Here is a 17130-nt window from a genome sequence, read left to right as displayed (position 1 = left end):
AAGGTTCCAGTGACTCTAGATGACAGATCTCTAGGTTTTGTTGGTGGAAAAGAGATACAAAGAAGTATGATAAATCTCTGACTAAACTTATAAGATAACACATTTGCCTTTGTGGAAGTTTTTACAAACCCTTCAGCAGACCAATTACACATTCAGAGCCTGTAGATCATGTAATCTTCAAAGCCTGGGAGTTCACCTATGTGATTTTGTGATAAACACTCTTCCTGCCTGTAGTCCCATTTTGTGACATTACAAATCCTCTTGTGATCGATCACAAGGCAAGGAGATGAAGTCACTGACAATCAAAATAACAACAGAAAGACATTTTGAAAGGAATACTCAATTTTGATAATTTACCCAGAGAAATCCCAGCAATCTGATCTAAGGGAATCAGGGAAAACAATTTGGACTACAGCCAGCATTCAAAACTTCCAATGTGCTTTAAATCCTTGGCTCCAGCTTTCTGGACCAAGCCTGAATAACTGTGTCAGTCACATCTAGAGGCAGCTCTGTAATGCAGTGCTGAAGAAAAACCCCGCAGTACTATATGCCTCCAAACACGTACACTAGCCAGTCTCTGACCTACTTACCTGAGAAGCCTGTCAGCAAGGATACTTAACAAGAAAAACTACTTTAGAACTGCTGCCAGATGCTTTGGTGACTTGTAAGAGCCAGTTTCCCAGGCCACCTTTACAGTGTATTTTGATTCACTATGAAAATGGTACCTTATTTCTTTTTTTTTTTTTTTTTGGTAACTACAGGTTTTTTGTACAACAGCAGCACTGACACATATTGGGAAATACCACGGATGCAATATTAACATGAGGTATTGATGGCTATGCACCTGTATAAAAGTAGCTTCAGATAAGAAGGTACAGATCCAACAGAATTTGGGGAATTCAGCACCCAGGAAACAACAGGAGACTAGATGTTTATTTTGGAATCAACTTCAAATCCTAGCAATCCAATACTGCAGTGAGGCATACACATTTTTTTACAAGAACTAGTGCTGTGTTACAGATAAACACGAGTTAAGCACTGATTAGAATGTGGCCTTGTGAAGTCTGCTACAGTTTCTCAAATACAGCTATGCCTTGTGTAACAAGTTTGTTAAAGCTGTGGTGGTAATACATTTGTACCACACAATATATGTCATAACTAGAGGAGTATGAATGAAAAAAGGGTATTATCTTTACTCTTTGACAGACATTTAGTGAAATTCACAACTAAGTCATGTTTAAAGTTTGTGTAAAAGGGTGGATAAAAAGAAAAATTTTAGATTCTGATATATCAAAAGGAAGATTTTTCTAATTTCAAACAAATTCCCAAGTCTCCTCACTAAACTCAAACACAAGCTGTGCCTCCACAGACAAAAGAGGAACTTGATCTCATTTTTGAAGACACCCTGAATTCAGAAAAGCAGCTGAGCCCAATGTTTTTATCTTAAAAAAGTTACAGGCAGCAGAGCCAACTGCTTGGGAATTTCCACTAATGCAACAAGTACTGTAAGTAACCAATTCCAAATACTGTAATTAAAAACTTGACTGCATAGCCCCCCTAGATACTTATCATGCTTTGCCCCACTCCATGATCTAGTAAACTCTCAATTTCCCATCTCTAACAAATGCAATGGAGCTCTGCACAGGCACCCAAGTCTTCTTGGCACTTTCAACTCAGGGCAAAGGTCAGTGCCTTTCATAACAGAACGTAGCATTGCCTTGATAAGAAGACATGACTGGGGTAGACTTAAATATACTTTCCAAAACAAAGAAATCAGGCTCATACATGTCTCTGTTTCTCTGGGCTTCTTCCTGCTCTTTGTGGTGTCGCCTCCTCTGCCTGGCAGACACATTAGAAGAGGCTGAAGATGTCCCGGATTCAGAGTCCTCTGAACTCTGGCCACTTGAGCCATGAACATCAAAGAGATGCTGTTCCACGGCTGAGCGGATTGTCTTCTCTAAATACCTGTCAAGCCAAAAAATAAGGTCAATGGAGCTCTAAGACTTTGTGGCGCTCCCTCTCTGCAACAATAAATAAAACAAGGGTATCTGTGGGTTATGTTTTCTTAGGATGGCAAAGCAGCAGAAAATGTTCCAGCGCTACACCATACGCAAAGAGCAAAGCCAAAATCTTCAGATACCCGCTGCTTCAAGTCCCTCAGAATAGCTGAGCCTTCCCAATTAATATTGCTCTTTTTATTTCTAGGGATGTCTGAAATTTCAGTAAAATAACTAATTTTACTTACTGCAACTACAGACACTGGTGCCTAACTTCCATCCTCCACTTAAAAGCCCCTGCTGTGACAAAATTGCATTTGATACCCAGCCATGATGACAGTGGTCAAGCCTGTTGTGCAATGCCAGCTCAGTAAGGCAATGGATCACCTGCAAGAAGATGATTCACTGTTGTCTCAGAGGGATGACAATAAGCAAACAGTAGCTCACTACAAACTCCTCACATGCATTGTGACCAAGAATGGGTTTTGTTCTGAGTTCATGCTGTTTTCACACATTCTTGAGCCACATTCTTGTGTGTCCACAGCCACCCTGACACCAGTGTGAGAGCACCCTGCAGTTGCATCAAAGATGTGAGACTACTTGAACTTTCAACACAACTGAATTTTCATTTTGGTACTGCCATTTTCTTGTAATATTTCCTTCCTTCCTTCATCAGAGGAAGCTTTTATGGGAAAAATATATTTTTTTCAAAGAGATAATATAGAAATACTTTTTTGTATACATCCTCATACCATCTCTGTTTCTTGCGATGCTTTAAGCAGTCACTGAAGAATGGGTTTTTCAAACATGCATGTACAAAGTCCATGTATGGCTTCTACTGTTTTTTCCATAATTAAAATGTTATTTCAGGATTTGCTGGTTAATTTTCAACTGAGTAGCTACAGTATGGGAATCTGTGCTTGGGCTGATTTCTCCTTTACAAAAGCTGTGCTAAGTTGCCATACTTGAAAGCCTGCTGGGACTGCAGCTCCTGGAAAAGTCAGAAGACCTTAGCAACTGCAAAAGCCCAGATGGTTTAACTAGGCAAGTATGTCTGTATTTCACTATTGACAAAGATCAGTTCTGCAAACCCATAAGCCATTGGGAATTCCCAGCTCCGGCAAAAGAGCCAACTCATTTTAGCTCTGCTCCTCCCAGTTACAGCAGTAGGGTCAAGTCACATCCTCTGCTGGGACGCAACAAGGACCAAACAAGACCAAGAGGATGACAGTGCAAAAAGCTTCTTTAAATATGCAAGTTCTGCCTAAGCAAAACATCACAGGCACAGTGAGCAAAGAACCAAGGGCCTGAGAAGTTTTCAGAAGGAAGTGATTTATTACCATTGCAGATGAATTGCTTTGGGAAACAATCCTTTATCCTGCCTGCTTTTTGTTTATGTAAGAACAATTCTTAAAGAGAAATCAAAGAATAACCAGCAATACTTTTAAAAGCTCCAAGAAAGATAGCTACAAAATTGTAAAAGACACTTACTCTCCTGTAGCAGGAATGTTGCTACTGACTTGTGATACATGGGCACTGTATAAAAGAAAAAAAGAGAAGAAAGTTAGATATTATCAAAATAAGGTCTTAAAACCTCTTGCTCTTTGCAGTGCTAAGATTTAAAGGTCTGAGCTGTCTCAACAACAATTGCGTACACATGTCACAGGTTTTCCCCTTAAGGAATTTTCACTCCCACTGTGTTGAGGCACACTTTGACAAGTCAATATCCTCAGCAACTAATTTGCCTGTCATTCCCATGCAATAAGCAAAGGTCTAACAGCAAGTATTTCAGTCTCAACATGTTACAGATTTTTTGTTTTCTTGTGGGCTTTCTGCTGCTGATGTTTTAGCCTCATCACAGAAGTCTTTGTCTTTTGAAGCTGACTTGAAAATGTATACACTTAATATTTAACTGCTCTCTCTGTTTAACTATTCTCTCTTTGAACATGCTCAAAGAACATATTCATATTATTTGCTTCACATTTTAAAAAATAAAATCTATGCACTCTTCTCTCCTTTTTACCTCGGTCTTTTATCAGGCTCCGTAAGAGCTGACACAAATGTAGATGTTATCGCTTGCTGTTCAGAGCCCTTCTGAACAAGCTGACCTGGCACAGATGTCATTGCTTTCTTCCCTCTGCCAAGCTGAGTCCCATCCTGCCCCTTTTTCACCCACTGACTCAGCTGACTACGCCTTGCAGATAAGGTGACACTACCTATTCATCCCTCCTGCGACCTCCCTTAAGCCAAAGAAACTACAGGCCTAGGGGTTTCATTTCGAAGTATCCCCATATTAGCAGAGTACAACTGGCTGATAAATCCCAGTAAAATGTGATCAGGATACAAAAGCCAGGCTGGATGCAAGATGTTCTTCCTGCTAAAATAGCCATTTACTGTTTTCACCAGTTTCTCTCAAATCATTTCATTGCAGAACCATCAACAGCTGATTTGCCTTTGCTACCCAAAGGTTTCCTCTCTGCTTCCCTTGAATACTTTGCACTTCACTGTATGGAGCTAGAGCTAGCTAAGAAACTGCAGCATTTTCAGATAACCACTCTGTCCCTTTACTGGGTTTCATTGTCACTTGAGCAGAAAGCAGGCAACAGAGGAAGAGAAGGATTAATGAGGGGTTGATAGAGCTAATTTAACAAAACCAACAAACCAGCGTGACTTCTCCCCACAAACACTCAGATGCAAATTACTCTTGCAATGTGCTTCAGGGTGAGTCAGTGCGTTCACCTGGGGTGTAACCACACACACATCCATGCCAGTCCCAGCTTCACTCAGTGCTACTCTCCAGTCCCAGCACAGGTCACTGGAGTGGTGGCACACCAAGAAAGCAGTCACGGACTTGCCAGTATGTCCCACATACCTGCACAGGACCTGAGCAGTTGTGTCATTCAGATAATTTCATGAAGACATACAAACAACTATTACTGTATCTATAATTACAGATAAAATATCTGCATACAGGAAACAAAATTTGCAAGATCACACTTCCCACATCTAACATCTTGACTATCAACTACAGGATGGCATTGGAATTTGAAGTGCACATTTCAAGCACTCTACTTGCTTTCCTGTTTGCTTACAGGAACTATGTGGCCTCTTCCCAGCCCAAAACTATTTTTTAAGACCTGGTCTCCCATGGAGACATATTAGCAAGTAAGGTGCTAGTGTGGTAAGCTAACACACATTATAAGATACAATTCATGTGCTTGCTACAGCTCCCACACCCATGGGAGTAGATTAATGCTGTATCACCTTTTTTATAGTATCTGCATGAAAGCCAAATTGAGTGAGAGTGTCTTTCATATCACACTTCTCTTTTTTCATGCCAGGAAAGTGGTAGTGGAGAGGAAGAAAGGATTGTTTGGATTTTAGCTTTTTAAAAACGTGTGCTTTACTAACATCCATTCAGTTTTAAGTACGTTAACCTGACTAGTTTTTAATGACGCGTAACAATTAATTTACCGTATCTAGAAAAGCCCTATTCAGGGAATACAGATTCTGTAAGAAAGACAGTAACACGGTGATTTTCAAACTACTGACAAATTAACAAGAAAGTACGTATCCATTACATGCCAGCTGAGTGGATGACTACAAAATGAAGCTCTGACAATCTGATTTTATTGTACTGAATCCAACTTTATCCTTAGCTCTGTGATAACTTAATGCTCTTTTATTAGCTCCCTCTCAATAAGACAGAGATTTTAAATCAGAGTTTTTCTGGATACACTAAACTTCCTTTTAATTCCACAGTTGGTAACTTTTCTGGCTATTTCATTTTGAAGCTTAATTTAAACGTGTTGCTAAATTGCTTTACTTACTCTCCACCAACCTTTCTTACACCAAAGAACTTCACATCCAAAACAAATGGTGGAGGGGAGAGAGTTACACAGAGTGGGTTTAGGATTTGAGCCTGCTGTAGGACAGAACAGGCAGTGCAAGAGCACATTGGCACACTCAGGCAAAGACACCACCCTGTAAGGATTTCAGAGCCCAGACAAGCAACCAGGCAGGCAGGGTGTATCCTGCAGGCTTTTCCAAACTTCTTGGGTGGCAGAAGTGGCTCTGCTGTTGGATTTATGTGGAGCAGGCAGGGCAAGCTATGCCTAGAAGAGCCCTCTTGTCATGCTCACCTATGCAGGCAGCTGCCTTGCTCAGTAAATCATCCGGACAATGGGAACTCATGTTCTGCTTCAGTTAATTATTTTCTCCTCACATCTGCTCCATTTCACTGATACATACAGTCAATTATCTCCACAGCTAGATTATCTTTATTAGATTATGCAGCTGCTGTTGCTAGATCACGCTGAGAAATAGCAACTTTTTATCGAAATGACAGATTCTCCCCAGGTGACTGAAGGCAGCAGGACAGTTTCCCAGTGCTGGGGGCCTTTTACTTTCAGAAAGCTGGCCAGAAAACCTGCATAAAGGCACACAACTGTTTTAAAGTGCTATGAACTTTTGAACTGGTTTCTTATGACCCTCATGCTTTTCCTTTTGGGAAGTCTGACCTCTAGCACTTCCCAGTTTTGTCTAACTTGTTTACCCAAGTCTTTTGCTCACTTTCAGAGGTGCTCTATCAGCTCTGGATAATGTCTTACTTCACATGTAAGGCAAACTCTTACCACATGGCCTCCTTTCTTCTGTTTCAGCCTCAAGGACGAGAAGGTGGTATTTTCCATCACCATTAAATCTCACCTGCTCCCCCTAACTAGTACTCCCTAAGTTTAAAAGATGTGCACTGGAGTGAGAATTATCTCATGCAATGCTCGCACCTTGTCTGGTCTGCATTGGGCATCTTGTGATAGCAGATGTTGGATATCAATGAGTTGGATATCAATGCCCCTTCTCCTGATTTCTTTAATTCAAGCCACTATTGAGCAAAATATCTTAGTGTTTAGACAAAAAGAGCAAAGAGAAAACATCAAACAGAGCAAACTAGGAAACTGACATACTGGCATAGTGTTTTCCCAGATGGGGTTTTTATTTATGAAGTCATTTAATTAATTCTTGACAATACCTAATGGCCTAATTCATAAGCTATACTTGCAGTCTAGTTCTAAAGCCACCTGTTGTTGAGATGTTTTTACAGTCCATCTGCTTTATTCGGGAAGCAAAGGTGGCTTTTGTTCTTGTTTTTGCTTTTTGAAAAGCCAAGCACAATAGTAAGAAAGCCCCAATAGATGCACAAACTTTTTACCATTTTGCTATTCCAGCAAAGTTGAAGATGTTTAAATGGCTTTGACATAACAGATGGGAAATTTCTAAAGTCCTCCTGAATACAGTATTTCAATCTCTGATCTAGGAAGTTCCTATTCATAGATATTTATATGGTCTAAATGCTATCCACTCTCCACACTGTGACATGCAATACTGCAAACTCACGTGGGATCCATTTTGAGACAACTACTTTATTTGACACACTTTCAAAGAGATGTGTTGTGATGGCATACAAAATATGCCATCATATTTTGAAATGAGTTTAAAAACAAAAGATGTATGCTCTTAGTTACTGGGATGTCCCATCACACAGAGGACATGCTTTCATTATTTTCTCAGCACCTTCACACTTTCACAAGCTCAGCTCAAATTATACTTCCTTTAAATGTGGTAAATTATTTTTTATACTACTTTGTTACTACACAGAAAACTAACCCCACTAAAAGCAACTTTACCTGGGATTCCTAATGTTTTTCACTTGCACCTCCTTTATGACAGATGCACACTCACACCTACTGCTTGAAGCAGAGACAACCCTATAGGGAATTCATAGAGACCACATGATTCAGCTTGGTGAATTTGCATGGCTGTGTCTGTGCAGGCTCTCCTGCAGAGCAGGGAAATAATCTTCAGGGAGCCTTAGACCTGCATGGTAGCTGGGCACCCGGTGGCCTGGTGTTTACTTTCAGCCAGTGCAGGTCTGATGGACATGAACCCGCACCACAGAATGTAATCATGATTTGTGATGGGGCCCAGCACTCCTGTGCACTTAGGACCTCTTTTATGGCACATCCCATGGAGGGAGAAGTGTCCAGTGTGGTGGTCAAGCAAATTTCTGAGCGTGTGTGAAACCCAGAGCAAAGTTTTCTGGTTTCTTCATGAAACTGACCTGAGAACAAACAGCATAAAACATCTCACCCAATAAACTTCAGGGTAAGAATACTTGACCTGCATTATTTAAAGAGTTGTCTCAAATAAAAACTGTTGAAAGGAGAAACAGTCAGTTGTACTGAATAATGCCCACAGAAGTAATTCTAGGAAAAGAACCAGGCAAAACTGTCTAATGCCTTGCCCTGCACTCATGTGTATTTAATGCAATCTTTGGCACTGCTTGTGATGTCAGGTCTCACACAATTTCAGTCTAATGCTCTGTATGTTAACAAGGAAGCTCCACACTACAAAGCTTTTGCTTTTCTCCCCTGTAATACCACTCTGGCTTATCTCAGGACGTACCCATCAGAGAGCTCCTCTGAAAGCATCTACATGACTAATGTCACATCTAAGGCACATACACCAGCACAAAGCATGCCTGAAGATTCCCTGTCTTCTGAAAACTCATTGCACATGTGGAGTGGAATTGTGCTTACAGGGACTTGCTGCTGCCAGATGCTGCTTCATTACCCAAAACTGCCAAATGTTTCTCAGTACTGATTACCCAGTACAGCTGGTGTTCACAGTCTTACTAAAGAATTATACAAGGAGCAGTACAAGGAGCACTTTTTAACAGTCTCAACTCCCTTTACCACCAGGTTTTGTTACAAAAGGTTTTGGAACATAAACACCCTTCAGGCATGACTCCCTGGAACAATCAATCACCTAGCAAGGTTTTCCTCTACTTCTAACTGTAGAGAAATCTTCTTGCCTGGTACTGAGCACAGCTGAGCTAACAAATTATCTAATCAAGGACTACAGAAAAGGAGAGGATAATTCTGGTCAGCAGTACGTGAATGGATTCAAACCCCAGGTCTCTCAAACTGGTCAAGCTGACATCATCCTTATTATCCCAAATGAGTGAGGGCTCCAGCTACGAAATTAATAATTTTCTGCCCAAATATATAATTAAACTATTTGTACACATTCTCTCTGGTATCAGTATTGTTATTTAACATAAACATCCTCCCCTCTCTGTCTAAAACTCAGGGGGAATATGTGTACTCTGGTTAATTTCTTATGGTAGCTAGGACCTCCATGCTCGTCTCCATCTTATAACGGTCTTCCAATTTCTTTAATCATCTTCATAAACCTAAAGCAATTGGAACATGAGTGACTTGAAACTGTGTAAGGCTTTACTTGTCGCCTGTACAGGGGTATCCAAACTTCTAAGTGTACTGAAAATACTTCCTTTATATATCCACTGTCACGTGATTACTTCAACTTGAGTATTTTCATCCCATGCCTCCCTTTCATCCCTCCATGAACAAGTATGTTCACATCTTTTTTTTCCCTGGCATTTCCAAATGTGAGGAACTCTCCTTTTATGGCAAAGATTTTCATTATTAGACCTCAGGTATATAACTTAACTACTTATGCTATTATTTTTATAGTATATATCTTAAATTTGATGCTTACCTTTATAAATATATATAAAATATCATATGTATATGATAGTGAGATAATTTATAAATATATCTATATATCTCACTCTATATAATATCTCACTGTCACTTATTTTGTCCCAGAGGACACAGCCAACACATTCACCCTCCTAAATTTCAGCTGTAAGCTCTATTAATGAACATGATTTGACTTTATTATGCTAGTGACTATTAAGGAAAAGAAGTTCATAGCATTTAAGGATCTCTGGCAGAAATTCGCTTCCTCTCCTACCAGTAACATTTATAGGTCTCACCTCCTCCCTGTCCATCTTTAAGTTTAGTACTCATGCCCACTTTTTCCATATACATGGCATGATATAAAACATTTTAGTGACATCAGACAGATTAGGTATACTGCTTTTCTTCCTCTTTCTGGAAAGTCTCTTAATAATGTGGTTGTACTAGTGTCACCACTCTTTAAAAACCATGACACATTTTGTCTCATTTACTGCTGTCTTGGGTTATGTAACAAAAAAAAAGTGTTCTCTATTTCATCTGTAGAAAGCAGTTGGGGGATCTTTTTTTTTTTTTTTTTTCCTTTATCACTTGTAACTCCGGGGGGGAGGAGGGTGGATGCCTTCTGACAATAGGCCATCTGTTAAAACCAGGTGGGGCAGTGTTTCTTATCTCTTTCATCAACTGTCCACTCTGGGGGGGGAATATCTTCTGTTAATGGGCCATTAAGACTAACCAGTGACATGACACATTACATCATCCCATTGTGAGATGCACCACCCAGTGGGGAGGAGCCAACCATTCCCTACCCAGATAAAAATGGGGACCCAGGGACCCCAGGCATCCTCTTTTCCACTGGATTCTCAGAGGAAGACCGGACTCATCTCACCACCACTGAATCCTGTCTACAGGATCACCTCTACTCCAACAGAACCACATCTGCCACTCCAGGAGGACTTATTTGGACTGCTTCCAACACCCTGGCTGACAGGGTGTCAGGTTGTATTCCTGGCTCTGTCAGGGTTTTCTAGGACTTTTGTCTGTTTGTTTGCTTGCTTGTTTTTTGGGTTTTTCTTTTTGTACTACTGCATTTGCATTTTTAATATTCCTAGTAAAGAACTGTTATTCCTATTCCCATATTTTTGCCTGAAAGCTCCTAATTGCAAAATTGTAATAATTTGGAGGGAGGGGGTTTTACATTCTCCATTCCAAGGGAAACTCCAGTTTTCCCTGACAGATACCTGTCTTTCCAACTCAAGAGAATTGCTTACTCTCATGCTGTTATAGACTGTTTATTCCCTTACAAAGTAGCAGTGGTTGTAAAGTCTTGACTTTCCCACTATCAAAAGAAAAAAAAACCCAACAAACGAGTTGTTTCTTAAAATGAAACAGGATATTTATTGGTGGCATTCTGACAGTTCTGACTTAAAAGTTAAGACCTTCAGCACTTGTCTTATTGTTGAAAACAGCATGCAGGGAAACATCTCCATTGTTAGCTGACATGGTACAGCACAGAATAATCAAGTCTCTGATTTGATCCTATTGAAACAGCTTTATGGAGGGTGTGCTGGTTTTGGCTGGGGTAGAGTTAACTTTCTTCCCATTGGCTGGTATGGAGCTGTGTTTTGGATTTGTGCTGAACACGGGGTTGATAAATAAAGAGATGTTTGTGTTATTGCTGAGCTGGGCTTACACACAGCCAAGACCTTTTCTGGTTTTTGTACTGGCAGGGAATTTAGGGGTGCATGGGAGGCTGGGAGGAGACACAGCCAGGCCAGGTAACCCAAACTGACCAAAGGGATATTCCAGACCATATGACATCATGCTCAGTATTTAGAGTGGGGGGAAGAAGGAGGACGGGGGGGGGACATTCAGATTGATGACATCTGTCTTCCCAAGAAACCATTACATGTGACAAGGCTCTGCTCTCTGGAAACGGCTGAACACCTGCCTGCCCACGGGAAGCACAGAATGAATTCCTTGTTCTGCTTTGCTTGTGTGCATGGCTCTTTCCTATTAACCTGTCTTTATCTCAAGCCATGAGTTTTCCAGCTCTTACATTCCAGTTCTCTACCAAATCCTGCTGGTGGGGGAGTGAGCAAAGCAGCTGGTTGCTGGCTGGGGTTAAACCAGAACAGAGGAACACAATGTTCCTTCTGTCTAGCAAGAGCAAAGTATTATGCAGTGTTTGGAAGCTAAAGAGCTCTTGATCCCACTTACTTAACTTGTTGTATAATTATCTATATGGAACTACTGTATAAACACAGCAGTGACTGCTCCATACCCAAACATTCATGATGCACCTGAAGGATTACTTGAGCAGTATTTCAAACTATGTAAGTGTGGCTGGTAGCAACAGAAATAGATTTGACTGTGGATGCATGGCTGGAAAAGCAGGGACATGTGCACAATCCTGCTCTTAGCTTAAGGGATGAGTAGAAGATGAAACGTCCTTGAACCATTCCTTAGATGGGATAAGGAGGAAGTAAAGCTTGGAACAATAGCTGTAACAGGATGCTAGACAGGATGCATTGACCATAAGTTAGGGAAGATTTGCAGCATTTAGCCTCGTGGACAGAGATTCTGAACCAATTATGTATACTGCAAGGACACGTGAACACTATGGTTTAAACAATGATGTTCAGAGTTAAGTGCATGATATGCTTAGTACAGTATAAATGTACGTCAAATAGCTGAATAAACGAGCAAGATCTTTAAGTCATACTGAGTGCTGTCTTGACTCTGGCTGATGCCCCGGCCAACATTTGACCATCAGAGAGCTAAAGCAGACAGTCTCCCCTTCCTGGCCCATGTGTGAAATGCAATTCTTACATTTGTCATGCACAGCCTCTGGGGCAACAATTAGAACATTCGAAGTTACACAGAAAAAGCTGGCCACCCACTCAAGTTCTCAGTTGTTGAAGCACCAGGAGTTGCCCAGCCAGCACCAGCTCTCCTGCCAAACTAACTGCACTTGGCAACTGACCTCAGGAGGACACATTTCTGATGTGTTACCAACAGAAGCAAGACTTACAAGCTGTTCCCTTTATTTACAAGTAACTGTATCCCAGCCATGTTACAAAAGACATGGGCTTTGGCAGGAAGCCTGTATGTCAAGGTGTGCAGCTCCCTCTCTACTCCTACCAGCCATTTCTTTACTTCCCAGCTATGTGTTTATTCCTGACTGTTCCCTTCCTATTTGCAAGACATATTCCCATGGAAACCCATCCCTTCATTTCTGTGGACACACTCATTCTTTGTTCTCCTCCCTCATAAGCCTACATCTCTACTTAAGATGTTCAAATTTGCTCCCTTCCTCTCAGGAATGTCCTGCTTTGATATCTGTTTTCTCAGGTCCACTCCTTGCTCCCCATCTCTCATTGGTGATCTTGACAAGGTCAGCCAAAGAGAATCTCCTTCATGGATCATTTTTCTATAATCCAGGAAAGGGCTTGGAAGGACAGTTTTGAGCAATAAGACGGATGGAAATGTAATGAAAACCTAAATTAATTTGAAGGTCACATTTAGCCAGAAAGAAAAACAAAGGGGCAGACAATTTTCAATGGAAAGACAGGATGAGGATTTAAATTAGGGAAAATTTGAGACAGGGGAATGTATGTATGCAGCTAAAAAATAATCTCCTGAAGGTAAAGGCAGAATCTCCTTTGACCATTTGGAGGTTTTGAGCCACAGCTTGGCAACACGCACACAAACAGATTGCAGGGAATGACGGTGCATCAACAGGAAGGCAAACAGGATCGTGCAACCAGTCTAGTCCATGAACAATTCCCTGACACACATTTCTGTACAGTATGCATTAAGTGCACTCTTTCTATACTTCACATTAGAAAAATTCTTCAAGAAAAAACCCAGGCTACAAAGCTAAACAGGAATATATGCCAGAGATTTAAAAAATTCAGACATCACTGCAAGAATTTCCATTATCACTGTTCTCACTAAAAGCACCACTGGGATTTCTTATTATTTGTTTAAACTCTGTAGAGATCAAACAACCCAATTATAATATCTGGCCTTTCCTCCTCTGCAGCCCTTCATTGTTAATTTGTCTTAGTTTGGAAAGACAGGTATCTGTCAGGGAAAACTGGAGATTCCCTTGGAATGGAGAATGTAAAAACTCCTCCCTCCATTATTAAAATTTTGCGATTAGGAGCTTTCAGGCAAAAAATAAGGGAATAGGAGTAACAGTTCTTTACTAGGAATATTAAAAATGCAAATGCAGTAGTACAAAAAAAAAAAAAGCAAGCAAGCAAACAAACAAAAGCTCTAGAAAACCCTGACGGAGTCAGGAATACAACCTGACACCCGGTCGGCCAGGGTGTTGGAAGCAGTCCAAATAAGTCCTCCTGGAGTGGCAGATGTGGTTCTGTTGGAGTAGAGATGATCTTGTAGTGGTGGTGAGATGAGTCCGGTCTTCCTCTGAGAATCCAGTGGAAAAGAGGATGCCTGGGGTCCCTGGGTCCCCATTTTTATCTGGGTAGGGAATGGTTGGCTCCTCCCCACTGGGTGGTGCATCTCACAATGGGATGATGTAATGTGTCATGTCACTGGTTAGTCTTAATGGCCCATTAACAGAAGATATTCTCTCTGGAGGGTGGACAGTGGTGGAAGAGATAAGAAACACTGCCCCACCCGGTTTTAACAGCTGGGCTATTATCAGAAGGCATCCATCCTCCTCCCCCCCGGAGTTACAAGAGATAAAGGAAAAAAAAATCTCCCCACCTGGTTTCAACAGATTGAAACAGAATACCCTTTTTTTCGTTACATAACACAAGACGTAATTGCTCTGGCTCCTGTTCTTCCACTAAGTATAAATCAAAGCACTGGAACTGAGCCTGCTACTGAAGCAAGCAGAGCAAACTTTCATAGATGTCAACAGAATTAGACCCTTTTTACAAGCAATGACTTTGCCCTCCAGTTGGCAAAACAAGAAACAATTTGTTTAAATGCAGCATGAGCACCATTCCCTCCAGTGGGGCTTGCTGGGTACCCAGGCAATCTCCTGCTTTTCTAGGCTGCAGCAGGGAACTGGATGGGCTGCTTACTCACCATCTGGTTCCTGGTTTCTTTCTGAGCAGCACATGCTGCCAGTTCCTCAAATCCTCTACCAAAAATCTCTCCTGTACGTGCAGATAAGCTACTCAGGCATCTAAGCTATGTAACAAACCAAAGAAAAGAGGAAAACCACATCCATCTTGTAATAAAGACCTTAAACCCTGGGCCTCCTCTTAAAATACAAAAGAAATGCAACAGAAATGGTATCTACAAAGACTCATCCCACTAACTGAGAAATAATTACAAATGTAAAATTAATACTCACTTTGATTACAGTCTGTTCAGCACTTCTGAACCCCTCCCCACATTTAATTCCAATAACAAGTCAATCCCACACAGAAAAAGAAATTAAAACAACCGAGTAAATACCTCACATAGAAGGGTGACATAGGCCGCTCATCTTCTTGGGAGCTGAAAACAAAACATTAAGTTAGTATGCAGCTGTCTTGTATTTGCAGCTTAAGATACTCACTCTTAAAAAGCAGAGATAACAAAAGTGAAATTCCACCCATTACAGAGTTAACACTTAAGTCTATTTTGTCCTCTGGTTGACACATGGAAGAAAGCTTTAAGTTACTTTCCTTAAATCCTGGCAATCCAACTCATTTCTCGGTGTCAACAAACGTGGCGTAACAGATCTCCTGCTAGACAGCCAAGAGTCATTCTGACTCTGCAACAGTGCTAGGGCTATTCCCATAGCAACAATAAAGCATTTTGCTATGAAAAGCAAGAGAGTCCTTTGCTGTCTGCTGCTCCAAAATTAAACAATCTGCCTATTAAAGCCAAACTCGGGGAAAAAAAAAACAAATGACATCTTGAGTAGCCAAAGAAACAGCCATGGCCATAGATGTATGCATGAAACTACGTATTCCCCACTTTTATCACTCCTGTGGAAAGTTTATTTGAATGAAATTTCTGTAGGCTTGTGTGTTGGTTTGAAAGACAGGTATCTGCCAGGGAGGGATGGGACCTCCCTAGAGATGGCGAATTCAAATCCCCTCCCTCCAAATTATTCTAATTTAGAAAATTAAAGGGGCTTTCAGGCAGAGGTATGGGATAGGAATAACAGTTCTTTACTGGTATGCATGACAAAAAAAACCAAACAAACAACAACAACAGCATTATTAATAAACAGAACCAGGAACCTCACGGGCTTTCTTTCACAAAGCCAGGGGCAGTTTGATCTTGGTGCCACTGCGGGACTCTGAGAGACCAAGCTGGAACGATGGAAAGTCCCGGGCTGGTGGATGAGATCAGAAGCTCTGTGGTGGTAGCTGGAATGGCAGGGATGTCCCGGCAGGGCAGGGCAGTGCAGGGCCACAGGGTAGCAGAAAGCCTCAAAGCATTGCTGAGGAAGCAGCAGCGGTGGGGGCAGGGCTGGCCAAGCAGGGCAGGAGAAGGCAAGCTCAGAATTCCTGGGCACCCGAGCAGATGATTGTAGATTTCTCAGGATGGGACAGAGAGGTGACCGTGAACTCTCCTTGCAGCAAACAACAGCCTGACTGTTCTCTCCGATGCCCAGAGCAAGAGAGCGAAGCTGCCTCCAACCCTGTCTTTTCCTTCCCCCAAAACTCGCATTATCTCCCCCCTCTGAGGGAAACTCCCAGAGACCCAAAAACAATAGGTGTAGCCGGTGCTGCCTCTCCTTTGACCACTTCTTTGTTTTAGTCAAGCACTCAGTCGTTAAGACTCCTAGCAACTTATGGGAAAAAATTCTGTAAGTGAAAAACAAACAAATGTAACCCCCAACAGCTTGAGATCAGGGATTGCCACTGCCTGGCATGGAGGTCCCCTGACAAAATGTTTAGTTGTGTTTTAGTTGTCAACTGGCCCAGCCCCAAAATAACTACCTAGCAAGTGACTTATATGATCCAGTTCATTGTGTCTGTGCTGGCACAAGGGTAAGAAGGAGCTGGGACACAGAATCACACACAGTCTCTTGAAATTTGAAGGATTTTATTTATTTGCTTATAAAAGCTGCTCTAAACACTTGATAAAGGGAAAAGGAACATCTCTGTAGGATTTGCAACTAGGAAATCAAGTACTCAGGTACTTTCTGCAGCTTCCATTGGAGCCAGCATGAAGCTCCCTCAGCAAGATGAGCTGAAACTGGCCTGCAGGCAGTTAAGCATCCTGCCCTCACACTGTACAGAGCCAGAGGTAGTTTTAACCACAGCTTATTTCACACCCAGCCAATGTTATAACAGATCCACAAAAATGAATGCCAAATTCACTAAGGGGAGCAGAGCATACAGGAGGAGGCAAGATACAAGGGATTTAAAAAGGCAGACTGACAGATAAGCAAGCCAGTGTTCCAGAGAAATAATCCCAGGGATTCAACCCCCCAACGAGAATATGGAAAGATTCACAAATAGACATCTACAGAAAAGACCTTAAAGCACATGATGCGGTGTCGTGGTTGCAGGGGGAGGTCAAATTTTCCAGGGGGATGTGGGCAGGCCAATCAGTGATCAGCTTTTCTGCTAGCACCTAGATTGGTC

The 17130-nt window shown here is 41.6% G+C and overlaps 1 protein-coding gene across 7 annotated transcripts in view; it reads right to left on the bottom strand.

The window, feature by feature from the left end:
* Positions 1–17130, bottom strand: part of LOC134563408 (protein FAM13A-like) — a 116011-nt gene that overhangs the window by 85609 nt on the left and 13272 nt on the right. For 4 of the 7 annotated variants that reach the window (XR_010083363.1, XM_063421316.1, XM_063421318.1 and 1 more), the window contains exons 2-4: positions 14999–15040; positions 3489–3533; positions 1786–1965 (exon numbers count right to left, since the gene is read on the bottom strand). Coding sequence is in view for 6 of the 7 variants with exons in the window: in XM_063421316.1 (XP_063277386.1) it covers positions 1786–1965; positions 3489–3533; positions 14999–15040 (267 nt within the window). In the remaining variant the exon portion in view is untranslated. Of the gene's footprint in view, positions 1–1785; positions 1966–2245; positions 2385–3488; positions 3534–14998; positions 15041–17130 lie in introns of all 7 variants that reach the window. The other 3 variants (XM_063421320.1, XM_063421321.1, XM_063421317.1) reach the window with 3 other exon arrangements.

This window comes from Prinia subflava, chromosome W, assembly GCF_021018805.1.
Source record: "Prinia subflava isolate CZ2003 ecotype Zambia chromosome W, Cam_Psub_1.2, whole genome shotgun sequence".
NCBI classification, from domain to species: Eukaryota; Metazoa; Chordata; class Aves; order Passeriformes; family Cisticolidae; genus Prinia; species Prinia subflava.
Note: the sequence above shows the minus strand (reverse complement) of the source record. Positions and strands in the feature narration are given on the sequence as shown.